This window comes from Bos grunniens, chromosome 17, assembly GCF_055505025.1.
Source record: "Bos grunniens cultivar Pamir isolate PY7600 chromosome 17, Bosgru_T2T1.0, whole genome shotgun sequence".
In the NCBI taxonomy this organism is placed as follows: domain Eukaryota; kingdom Metazoa; phylum Chordata; class Mammalia; order Artiodactyla; family Bovidae; genus Bos; species Bos grunniens.
Genome location: NC_141181.1, coordinates 7,689,730 through 7,702,352, shown reverse-complemented (window position 1 = coordinate 7,702,352; position 12,623 = coordinate 7,689,730). Strand labels below are relative to the sequence as shown.

Below are 12,623 nucleotides of genomic sequence, written 5' to 3'. Positions count from 1 at the left end.
TTGAAGTAAAATACATGAATGGTCACTTTAAAAACCCATAAATTTTTATTAGCTCTCTTCCCTTCCCCACCCCATTCCCAAGAAGAACTAAAAAGAGTGACTTGATTTAGACTCGAAATAGGCAAAGTATTGAGGATTGTGTTAAACCATTCCAACAGTTATTATGGATTAAGTACAAAAGAGAAAAAAATAAAAGAATGAGAACAGGCCACAGGCACAAAAGCCAGCCAAGGTAATTGCCAAAGATTATCAAAAATTGTGTTGAGTCTTAGTATGAGGATTTTGACAACTAAAGAGATAATTAATTAACAAATACATTTATAAACAACAGTTGTACAGCATGCATGTATTATTACAGTAGAGAAATAATTTATGAACGTGATACACAAACTTAATTATAAAGGTGTTTCAAAGCAATGCATAATTAAGTGTACTTGTAGAAACAATATATTTATATAGTGCACCAAGTCATAAACACTGCCCTATTATAATGCGGATGCCGCAGCTTTGTGCTCTAGCTGAGGGTGCACAGAAATACCTAGATGCCTCTCCTTCCAGTCGGCAAAGAAACTAAAGCTCAAGACTTTGGATTTCTCCTTTGAAAAGCAAAATATAACTGAAATGATACACAAAACACTGTTCTAACGGCTAGCAACATAATAAATCTGGAAGACTACTAAGGATTTAGAACATTCCTACAAACCATATGTCATAATCTGAGACATAGACAACACCACACTGATTTACTGGCTTTATTTATACTTTGTGGTACTATGCTATCATACAGTAATTGCACTGTGCATTTTCAGCAATTCTCCACAGCCATGTCTATTTTCTAATAGCTGATGAGTATCATTCAGAATTGAAACACCTTGATGAAGTCCTTCTGGTTGCTCTCTTATTGCCATATTTCAAAACACCAGGTATATGTAAATGTGTAGGCACATATATTTAACATGTATTCATTCAGAACTGCTAATAAAAAATTAAATACATTTGCATTTTTATTATCAGTCCTTTTAAAAAAGTTATTAAGAGTACTTAGAAAAACATATTGCACTAAGAATTCCTATTTGCACTCTTTGCATAAAGGTGTAAATAAAGGCAACTAATAAGCTACCCAGACACCCTTCTGAGCAAGTGGCTAAAAGCCAATCAATATTATGAGTTAATCCTCCCTGGATGCTCATTCAATTAAAGGTGTCAGTAATGCCTCATCTGATGTGGCCTCAATTAAATCCAACTATCTGATGGTGTGAAAACACAGGGGGATACAGCAACAGCAGCAAAAGCAGACAAACAGGCAGCCTTCGTGGGCCTGCTAATTACTACACCTGGCGTATATTATGGCTCCTGCACTCAACACAGCGCGAGGTGGCCTTAATTTCTGCTGCATTTGTGCGTGTGTGTGTGTGTGTGTGTGTGTGTGTGTGCTGCAGTCATCACTGGTGGGGGAACTCATCCGAATAGTAGTGAAAGCAATACACATTTGGGTCTTTGAGTTAAAACCTCTGATATCAATAAGTAATCTTTGTTTTGCTAAGAACCCCTTACATGGTTTTAAGGATTTCTGTGAAATTGTGTAAAAATGAGAAACAATGAGCCAACCACAAACAAAATTTCCTATAAGCTAGCTTTGATGAAGTCTGGAGAAAAGGAAATGAATGTCATTTCAGAAAACCAAACTGTGTTTTCCAATTGTGTGGGTTTTTTTAAAAAAATAATATTTACCAAAGTCAATGTATAAACTCTGAGGAAGTCAGATGACAACATACATCATGAAGTCTCACTGAAAGGAAGCTGATACATATTTCTGAGCTTAACAGCTCATACTGTAAATACAATCAGGCTCAAATTGAATAATTCCAATGTTTATGCCCTTAAAAAAACACGGAAAAACTCTCTACCATATAGGAAGAATGTCTTGTGTACACAGTGCCTCTAGTGGGCCAACTCTTAGCCACAGGGCAAGGAAGAGCCCTCTTCCACAGAAAGCTGCAGACACCATGTCCAGAGACGTTCCTGCATCCTGAGAACATGCTGGCTCTCCGGCAGTTCCTGTGGATTTCAGCCTGATGAGAGCGCCTAATGGAGGCAAGGACCAAGAAACTCTCTGGGGAGCGCATCGCATCCGTAGCCAGTGAGTATGGAATGAGGGGCACTGGATGCAAGAAAAAGCCAGCCCAGCATACTGGGTTCGCCCAGAGGGATGGTGACAGCTGCTGATGAGGCAGGACCAGTCACGGGAGGGCAGAGAAAGAAACCCTCATCAACCCTGCGGGCCCCTGCCAGCCCCGTCCGACATAGAAGTGGGAAACCACTATAGCTAGATTTCGTTCCGTTTTCCCAGATTACGTGTGCACTTGTTGACAACTCTGGTTTGTTTCTAACACACTTTTGTTTCCCACCCACATATGTGTAAGAGGGAAAAGCACAATTTGCACAGGTCTGAAAAAGAGTTCAGGTTTCGATTCAGAGGATAAAGGATAATGGGAAAGATGGCCTCCCGTCCTCAAATGAGCGTGTGCCGCCCCGGGACAGGAAGGCTGATCTGCCCCAGTGAGCCAGTCACCCTTTGGTCACGGAGAGAGGCTTGGCAGTAGCAACTCCCTCTTGGCCCCAGTGACCAAGGCCGTGCAGTGACCCAGGTAGAGAGTCAATGGAGCAGAGGTGCTTCCATTAGCCAGCACGGCGGCAGCCCGCGTCTCATTGACAAGCTATTACTAAAACTAATTCCAGTCCCCAAACATAAATCATTCTTACTATTTTTATGGCGCTATCTTCCATTGTTCTTGCCAAATGTCCGCTTTCTGTGTAGTCTCTTCACTAAAAGCTACCCTTTACACTCTTTTAAATATGATTTCCCCTGCTTAAAAACACTGGGGGGAAAAGGTGACGCAAATAAATGTTTAAATGTCTGTAGTTTATGCTGCTGCTGCTGCTAAGTCGCTTCAGTCGTGTCCAACTCTGTGCGACCCCAGAGACGGCAGCCCACCAGGCTCCCCCGTCCCTGGGATTCCCCAGGCAAGAACACTGGAGTGGGTTGCCATTTCCTTCTCCAATGCATGAAAGTGAAAAGTGAAAGTGAAGTCGCTCAGTCGTGTCCAACTCTCAGCAACTCCATGGACTGCAGCCCACCAGGCTCCTCCGCCCATGGGATTTTCCAGGCAAGAGGACTGGAGTGGGGCGCCATTGCCTTCTCCGGTCTGTAGTTTATAGTAATGGTCAATTCTTATCATTAGAGAAAGAAGGGGAAAAAAGACTTGGAAGAAGAAAGATGATGACAAAGATGGGAAAAGGGGAAAAAACACAAAGAAGAAGGAAAGACGGGAAGAGACAGAGAGTCGGAGGCAGAGAGGACCACATCTGTATCCAGGTCCCTGCTGGCTGCCGCTCTCCTTCCCAGCATCCAGCGAAATCCTACCATTCTAAGCCCCAACATGGAATTAGAACCTATTCTCAATTATTCATCGCATTTATGGAAACAGACTCTATGTCCCCATTCTTACTTTAAAACAGTAATGAGCAACCCGTTTTATTGATGAATACAATTCAAGAAAAAATAAAACACCGACAGCCTACACTTAAAATATTCTTACCATGCTGTGCAGTGTGTGTTCCTATGCTGAATTTGTTCTGTCATAAATGAATTTCCCCCTGAAATTTCAAGAAACATGAAGGAGGAATAGCCACAGATTTTGCAGCTCTAGTCTATTTCCCTGGAGAAGGCAATGGCACCCCACTCCAGTACTCTTCCCTGGAAAATCCCATGGACGGAGGAGCCTGGTAGGCTGCAGTCCACGGGGTCGCTCAGAGTCGGACTCGACTGAGCGACTTCACTTTCACTTTTCACTTTCATGCATTGGAGAAGGAAATGGCAACCCACTCCAGTGTTCTTGCCTGGAGAATCCCAGGGACGAGGGAGCCTGGTGGGCTGCCGTCTCTGGGGTCGCACAGAGTCGGACACGACTGAAGCGACTTAGCAGCAGCAGCAGCAGCAGTCTATTTCCCTGCTTCTGATTCTAGGCGGGCCTCTGCCTTGCTTTGGCCAACAGAAAGCAGCATAAATGATGCTGTGCAAGTTCAAAAGCACACTTCAAGAAGTCATGCAAAAGTGTCCTCCCGGAACACTGCGAGTGGGAGTGGCCTGGGCCAACTTCCTTGATGAAAAGACCACATGGAAAGAGCAGTCTCGCCTCTTAGTACCTGCTGCAGCAGTGCACGAGGGAGCAAGGTGAACAAGAGGAAATGCCTACTATCCCTCAGAATCACAGGAAAGAAAAATCACTGTTGTGGGCACTAAGCTTTGGGTATTTGGTATATCACACCATCATTTTTTTCCTCCAAGGTTCCTGACTCTCAGTAACATAGCCTACGTATTAGGATTACTTTCAAAATTCCCAAAGTGAAAACATTGGGATGTAAAAAATAAACACAACAGGAAAATTAATCTAGGCACTCATAGGATCAAAGCAGAAAATGTATCCACCCCCTACCCTAGAATGAGGATATAAGACAGTGATGGAACTTTTAATTCTGCAACACAGAACATGACGCCCTGATGAAATACTGGAGCACTGGAGCAATGTCTGCCCTCCTTAAGAGTCCAGGAGAACAGGGAGTATTTGCTGGCTGTTATTAGGTTCACAAACAGTACATTAGAAGAACAGGCCAAGGTGTGGTGGAGAAGCTCAAGTACAACGGAAGACTGTTAAGAATGTCAAGCAGGGTCTCAAAGAGACGCGAGAAATGAGGACCGAGCAGGCTGCACTTACCGCTTGCATGGCAGAACCTCTGGGAGGGTGGGGCTCTATGAGCAGCTGAGACGGCGTCTGCCCAAAACTTCGGATTTGAGCTTCCACAGCCTGAAAAAGGCACGGGCAAGTTTGAGGGTTAAGAGGTGCTAATTACAGGCAAAAGAACCACAAGTGTCACCTGGAAATGTCAGCCCTTACTTCTGGCTTGTTTCACACTGGAAATCACCCCGTGCTTCCACAGTGGGGCTGAGCACCTGGGCGGGCAACAAGGCTGAGGCCGCTCTCCAGGGCCAGGGCAGCTGTGCCTCCTAAACCCTGCAGAACTTTCTCATCTTGCGCCATGATGGGAAACAGAAACCAGCTCTTACAATCAGAAATTGTCCTTTTTGGCTTCATCTCTATTTTCTTGCATCTTTTTCCCCCTGCTTGCATCATCCCTGTTGACTTAAGGCTAATCTTTTACAGGTATAGGGAAAACCAAGCACTGCTTTGATTCTAGGCCCAATCTAACCCTGGGAAGTAGAAGAAAGAAATACAGCACCTGTGAAAAATCACCTGATGCTCTTTTGCCATGGGAAGAGCATTATTGTTGACAGTCTCTTTGAACCTAGGTGGCTGAACAGCAAAGTAAAAGCCATATGTTGCATCCAAGCAATAGCCCAGGACCACGTGTGTGTGCTCTTTTTGGAAGACGTGTGCCTAACTAAGCCCTTTGTTGCGAGCCCCTCACTCTTCCTGTCCACCCAGCCCAGGTGCTCACTTCCCAACCTCATCACAGAAAACTCTGAAATGCCAGACATGGTCGCTGTCTGTAATGATTTTATCTCTTTACTTGTTTATGCCTGTCTCCTCCCACTAAAACAAGATCCGCGAGAGCGAGGACCTTATCTATTTTCTTCACTCTTAGATCTTTAAAATTGGGTGAATGAATAAATGCCACAGTATGTGTGAGGGGAGAGAAGGAAGCAGAGACATATAAAGGTGACTTCAACACCCCCACAGCAGTATTTTTAACTTCTCAGCTAAAAGAAGGAAGAAAATCTCTTTCTAAGGGGCTATATGTTTGTCATGCTGTTTTTTAATCCCTAATAAAACAGGTATTTCAATTTTTATATGCTCTGCAGAACTGTAGGCGATTAATAAATCATAAAGAGGGAAATAAAATTATGCGGTATTAACTTCCTTTTTTATTTGATGAGGATACCATTAGTAGTCCTTTACAACCATCTTTTAAGGAACAATGATAGCAATTCACCCATTTATGTATTCAATCGTAATCATCAAGGAGGTAAACAGTATATGAGGTATCAGTGTTTCTGCCCTTGAAGAAACTATTCCTAATATAGAAAGCAGAACATGTACTTGGATGACTGAATAACAGTCTGATGCAGTTAGCTCAATAAATTCAAGGAATGCACTATGACCGGCTTAGGCAGAAAGGACTGCAAAGGCCTCTGTGAAAGCTGAGTGGTATGGGAAAAGCACCATGGGCTTTGAAGGCACACAGACCATGTGCTAACCCTGACTGCACACCGTTGACAAGCTATGTGACCCAGGGCGAGTCATTCAACCTCAGCTTCAATTTTCTTCTTGTAAGATATGGGTGATAATAATAACATCAACCTCACAGTGTTATTCAGTTCAGTTCAGCTCAACTGTGTCCGACTCTTTGCAACCCCATGAACCGCAGCACGCCAGGTCTCCCTGTCCATCACCAACTCTCAGAGTCTACCCAAACCCATGTCCATTGCCATCCAACCATCTCATCCTCTGTCGTTCCCTTCTCCTCCCCACTTCAATCTTTCCCAGCATCAGGGTCGTTTCAAATAAGTCAGCTCTTTGCATCAGGTGGCCAAAGTATTGGAGCTTCAGCTTCAACATCAGTCCTTCCAATAAACACCCAGGACTGATCTCCTTTAGGATGGACTGATTGGATCTCCTTGCAGTCCAAGGGACTCTCAAGAATCCTCTCCAACACCACAGCTCAAAAGCATCAATTCTTCGGCGCTCAGCCTTCTTTATAGTCCAACTCTGACATCCACACATGACCCCAGGAAAAACCATAGCCTTGACCAGACGGACCTTTGTTGGCAAAGTAATGTCTCTGCTTTTCAATATGCTATCTAGGTTGGTCATAACTTTCCTTCTAACGAGTAAGCATCTTTGAATTTCATGGCTGCAGTCACCATCTGCAGTGATTTTGATATTGAGGAGCAAATAGTATGTATGCAAAACAACACAGCAAAGTGCTTACTGGTACAGATTAGACTCTCAATATGCAGTCAGCCAATATTCGTTGAGGGCTACTAACAACAATAACCCTGGATTAGGAAATGGCAACCCACTCCAGTATTTCTGCCTGGAGAATCCGATGGACAGAGGAGCCTGGCTGGCTAGAGTCCGTGGGTTGCAAAGAGTCAGACACAACAGAGCACACACACACATCAATAACAAATATTTATTTAGTAGTTACTATTTGCCAGATATTTTTCTACATGATTTTAGTATCTTGTTTCATTTAATCTTTAAACTGTATGATGTGAGTACTTTATCTATTTACTGATAAAGAAAAATAATGCACAAAGAACTTAAATATCTTGTCCAAGGTCACACAGTAATTAAACAGCAGACTCAAATTTTGCATGTAAGCAGCCTGATTCAGGAGCTCATACTCTCAACCAGTAAGCTATTCTTCCTTATCTGTTAGGGACAATGCCATGGCCTAGGGATAAGACTGAGCACACAAAAAGCATGGGTTTACAACCCAATGAGTGAATTAATAAAGTAGCTCTAATATCAACATCATCTTCGTCATTAAGTGTTTGCTCACACACAATTAGAACAGCATGACTTGGCAAGAGATACGGCTAGACCCAGACTTCAGAAACCAGAAAAGGAGTCACCAGGAAGTGAGGAGTAGAGACTAGGGTCACTTCAGAGCAGTATCTAAAACATTTTTTGATGGGGTGAAATCAATTCACGATCAACATCAAGGACAATCTTGAGGAAAAAAATATCACAAAAGGGCAACCTTTTGGTGGGCAGGCCTAAGGTAGTCACAGAGGAGGAGGTGGGAGCACAGCTTTTTTAAGATGCATGGATTCACAACTGGCTTAACATAAACCTTAACATGCTTTTAAAAACAGCGAAGCCAGTGTCCTTTCCCTTGACTGCCGCCTTCAGGGGTCCTGGCCCAACAGCCCACATACATTTCCCCTCATTTAAAAGAAGGGGAATGGGGAACAGGCAGCTTACATACTTGGCCTATGGAGTTAACTGGTTAAGAGTGCTAATCCTGATTTTCCCATTTATTTGCTGTGTTTGAATAGGTTGCTTAATAGAAATATTAATAATACCTCACTTAGAGAATTATATGGAAAATTAAGTAATACCTATAAAGTGTTTGGCACAATGCCAAGCACATACAAGGCACTAAATAAAATGTTGTTGGGTTTGGGGCCTTAGCGTGATCCCCATTAAACACAGCTAAAACAGAAAAGGAAGAAACACTTCAGGAGTTTACAATGAGAGTGGTGATGATAATGACTACATTATTAAAAAAAAACAAAAACTGAAATCTGGCTCAGCATTTCAAAGTATACTATAGGGCTAAGTGCCCAGAGTCGGAGAGATCTCCTTGGAGATTCAGAGAGCAGTCCAAAACATAAGGAACTGGATACCTCAGTCCTTACGGAAGCTGTGTTATTTGCAAGAAAGGGATAAATATGTGAACCACGATCTAAGGCCAAATCAACAATTCTTAGAGACTGATGACTTTGAGCAATGAAGACAAAAGACATTAATTCTTTTCTTTTGAACGTGCATATTTTAGAGTAGTAAAGCAATGAACAGAAATATAAATTTCTGTGAGGGAGAACTAGCTTTGCAGGAGAAAGTGCATTTTATGTCAGATGTGGAAATCTGAAGTGATGGTGACAGCTGTCGAGCCAGGCTGAGACGTCCAGGTGACAAAAGAAAGCCTAGGACTGGCCCTGGGCTGAAACATCAGAGGTGTTCACTTGGGTGTCATTCATACAAGAGAAATTTAAGTCAATGGTTTTTGATCCTTCCCTCTCACTCTGTTTATGTATGTATTTTTAAGCAGCAGAAATGATTTCCTTTTTCAAATGAAGTTTTACACAAAACCCCAATACAAAAAACAAAGAGACAGGGCTATTTAACTTTAAAGATGGGCAAAACCATCCTTACACAGCAGCTCCTGAGACAATTCTGAGAAATCTTAGGACTATGGAGCACAGTTTGAAGTCCACTGGTTAAGCTCCCAGGAAGAAAATACATGAGACACATACATAAAAGGACACAGAGGTGAAACTTAGGGAATGCTCATATTTAGGGTTTGATATGAAGAAGATGACAATAGAAGGGAGAGGCTGCTAGGAGCTGGGGAGCAGGATAGGGTGATGTGGAAGCCATAGATGAGAATTTCAAAGACAGAGTGGTCAGTAACACCAACTACTATAGAGAAACTAACGACATTATCGCACATAAATTTTTATTATAGATATAAATTAAATGCAACTGGCCTCAATACAACATAATACCAATATCCTTAATACTACATGTACTTAGCCTTCTTTTGAAACGAAAAGTACATAGATGGTGAGAAAACTTTTAAAAACACCAATCTCCCCTTTCTAATACAATTTTTTTTGTCTTAAAATTTTAATAAAATTTACTCATTACTGACCTTTTGTACGGAGAAGGGAATGGCACCCCACTCCAGTACTCTTGCCTGGAAAATCCCAGGACGGGGGAGCCTGGTGGGCTGCCATCTATGGGGTTGCACAGAGTCGGACACGACTGAAGAGACTTAGCAGCAGCAGCAGCAGCAGCAGACCTTTTATAGGGAAATGATTTTTCAAGTCATGGAACACAGTGGTGTGAATTCTGTCTCAATTATGAAATAAAAGTTGTATTATCCCACATAGGTTAAATAATATTTTTCTTGCTAAGTCCTGAAGACATCTAAAAAAATTACATAATTCTTAGACACAAATGTTATATTTCTTGACTAACCTTTGAGTTGTTGGTGATAGCAATACAACAGAAAGGGCTTTATCAAGTGAGAAAATTATAGAATAAGACTGTAAGGTAATCTCAAATCTTTAGAGTCAAACCTAATATTATCAACTGATAATTCTAGATCCTTCTCATTGTTTCTAAAGCTCATTGCCATTCTGGCATTACCTTGATCTCTAAAGCAATTTACACTGTTGATCACACCGTGGTTGCTTCACAGTCTCTCTGCTCTGGCATCTATGGCTCTACACTAGCTTGGTTCTCTAACCTACTCCTTTATTCTCTGTGTTCTGCCAACCTCTACTCTTATTTCTCATCCACAAATGAACTCATCACTGCAAGTTCTCTTTTCACACTCACATTTTCTTGATCTAAACTTCCTGCCCTAGATTTTTTTTTTTTTTTTTAACATGACTTCAAATCTTAGCCCTATATGAAGGATTTCCAAATCTCAAGCCAGAGGACTGTCAATGTCTATGAAGTGTTCATTTACACTTTGCCTGATGGCCGTCCATCCATACTATGTGTATATCCCAGCACACTTAGAATTATCAAATCTAAAATCTGGAAAAATTAATTTTATTCTAGCATTCCTCAATCAAGGATGAGACTCCCCTTTTGATTTTATTTTTAATGCTCAGAATCTTACTAACATTTAAAAATTTTACCTCTTGTATATAATCAGTAACTAGACCTAATTACTTCTTTTATAAGTTTCTCATACTCATCATTTCTATTTGAATCCAGGAATTTCTTATAATTTCAGGTATTGAGAATTATAATAGTGTCTCTTCTGTTATTTGTCATTTAATTTCTTCCTACAGACTTGCGCTTTCTCAAACTCTCCTTTATGTAGTGTTCCCCTGATCAAATGTCTTCAATTAACTGCCAGTTCTTAAAAGATACAGTCTTACGCCTTCATATGAGGCACTGAGAAGAATGCTATATAATTTCTATGGTATCCTTGACAAAAAATAAATAACTTCATTTGAATCATGTAAAATATGAGACAAATTCAGAGACATTCAACAAAATATGTGACCACTTTCCACAAATATCAAGACTATTAAAGACAAGTAAAGATTGATTCATTCTTACATTTAGAAGAAAACCAAGAAGATATCGACTAAATACATGTGATTCAGTCATCGCATAAGATCATTAAACAGAAAAAGAGTTACTAGAGAATGTGGTGACCTTCACCAGGTCTGTAGCTTAATTACACTGAACAAATATTATTTCCATGGTCTTGATCATTTCACTAAAGTTATGTAACATGGTGATGGTAGCGGAGGGAGGGTGCTTGGGAAGAAACATACAAAAGAAATTTTGCAACTTGTCTGTGGCTAAACTTAATTCAAAATACAAATTTTTTAAAAGAAAGAAAAAGATGAAGGCCTACTGCGAGTCCCTCATCCAACTCTCTGTACAATCAAGCAGGGTTTCGTTCACACACAGAACCAGCCATTTCTACCTTACATTTTCTCTTATGCCACTGTCTCTCCTAGATAAGTTCCTTCACCTTCAGTCTTCTAAGTCATACCACTCTCTAGAAAGCCCTGCTTGAGTCCTGCCTTGCCGCTGCTGCTGGTGTTCAGTTGCGAAGTTGTGTCCGACTCTTTGCAGCTCATGGACTGCAGCACTCCAGGTTTCCCTGTCCTTCACCGTCTGTCAGAGTTTGCTCAGATTTATGCACATTGAGTCAGTGAGGCTTTCTAACCATCTCATCCTCTGCCACCTCCTTCTCCTTTGGCCTTCAATCTTTCCCAGCATCAGGATCTTTTCCAATGAGTCGGCTGTTCACATCAGGTGGCCAAAGTACTGGCGCTTCAGCATCAGTCCTTCCAATGACTATTCAGAGTTGACTTCCTTCAGGATTGACTAGTTTGATCTTCATGCAGTCCAAGGGACTCTCAAGAGTCTTCAACAACAACACCAGTTTGAAAGCATCAATTCTTCAGCACTCATGACTACTGGAAAAACTAGAGCTTTGACTATATGGACTTTTGTTGGCAAAGTGATGTCTCTGCCTTTTTTTTTTTGGTCTAGGTCTGTCATAGTTTTCCTTCTAAGGAGTGAGTGGTTTTTAATTTCATGGCTGCAATCACCATCTGCAGTGATTTGGAACCCAAGAAAATAAAATCTGTCATTGTTTCCACTTTTTTCCCTTCTATTTGCCATGAAGTGATGGGACTGAATGCCAAGATCTTAGTTTTTCGAAGGTTGAGTTTTAAATCAGCTTTTTCACTCTCCTCTTTCACCCTCACCAAGAGGCTCTTTAGTTCCTCTTCGCTTTCTGCCATTCAGTTCAGTTCAGTCGCTCAGTCGTGTCTGACTCTTTGCGACCCCATGAATCATAGCACGCCAGGCCTCCCTGTCCATCACCATCTCCTGGAGTTCACTCAAACTCACATCCATCGAGTCGGTGATGCCATCCAGCCATCTCATCCTCTGTCGTCCCCTTCTCCTCCTGCCCCTAATCTCTCCCAGCATCAGAGTCTTTTCCAATGAGTCAACTCTTCACATGAGGTGGCCAAAGTACTGCCATTAGGATGGTTCACCTGCATATCTGAGGTTGTTGAAATTTCTCCTGGCAATCTTGACTCCAGCTTGTGCCTCATCCAGCCCAGCATTTCACATGATGTACTCTGCATAGAAGTTAAGTAAGTGGGTGACAATGTACAGCCTGTCACAGTCCTTTCTCAATTTTGAACCAGTGTTCCATGTGCAGTTCTAACTGCTGCTTCCTGACCTGCACACACAGGTTTCTCAGGAGACAAATAAGGTGGTCTGGTATTCCCATCTCTTTAAGAATTTTCCAGTTTG

The 12,623-nt window shown here is 41.8% G+C and overlaps 1 protein-coding gene across 8 annotated transcripts in view; it reads right to left on the bottom strand.

Moving 5' to 3' along the window:
* Positions 1–12,623, bottom strand: part of LRBA (LPS responsive beige-like anchor protein) — a 758,928-nt gene that overhangs the window by 49,848 nt on the left and 696,457 nt on the right. For all 8 annotated transcript variants that reach the window (XM_086346372.1, XM_086346374.1, XM_086346378.1 and 5 more), the window contains one exon: positions 4,776–4,865. In XM_086346372.1, the coding sequence (XP_086202498.1) occupies positions 4,776–4,865 (90 nt within the window). The remainder of the gene's footprint in view (positions 1–4,775; positions 4,866–12,623) is intronic.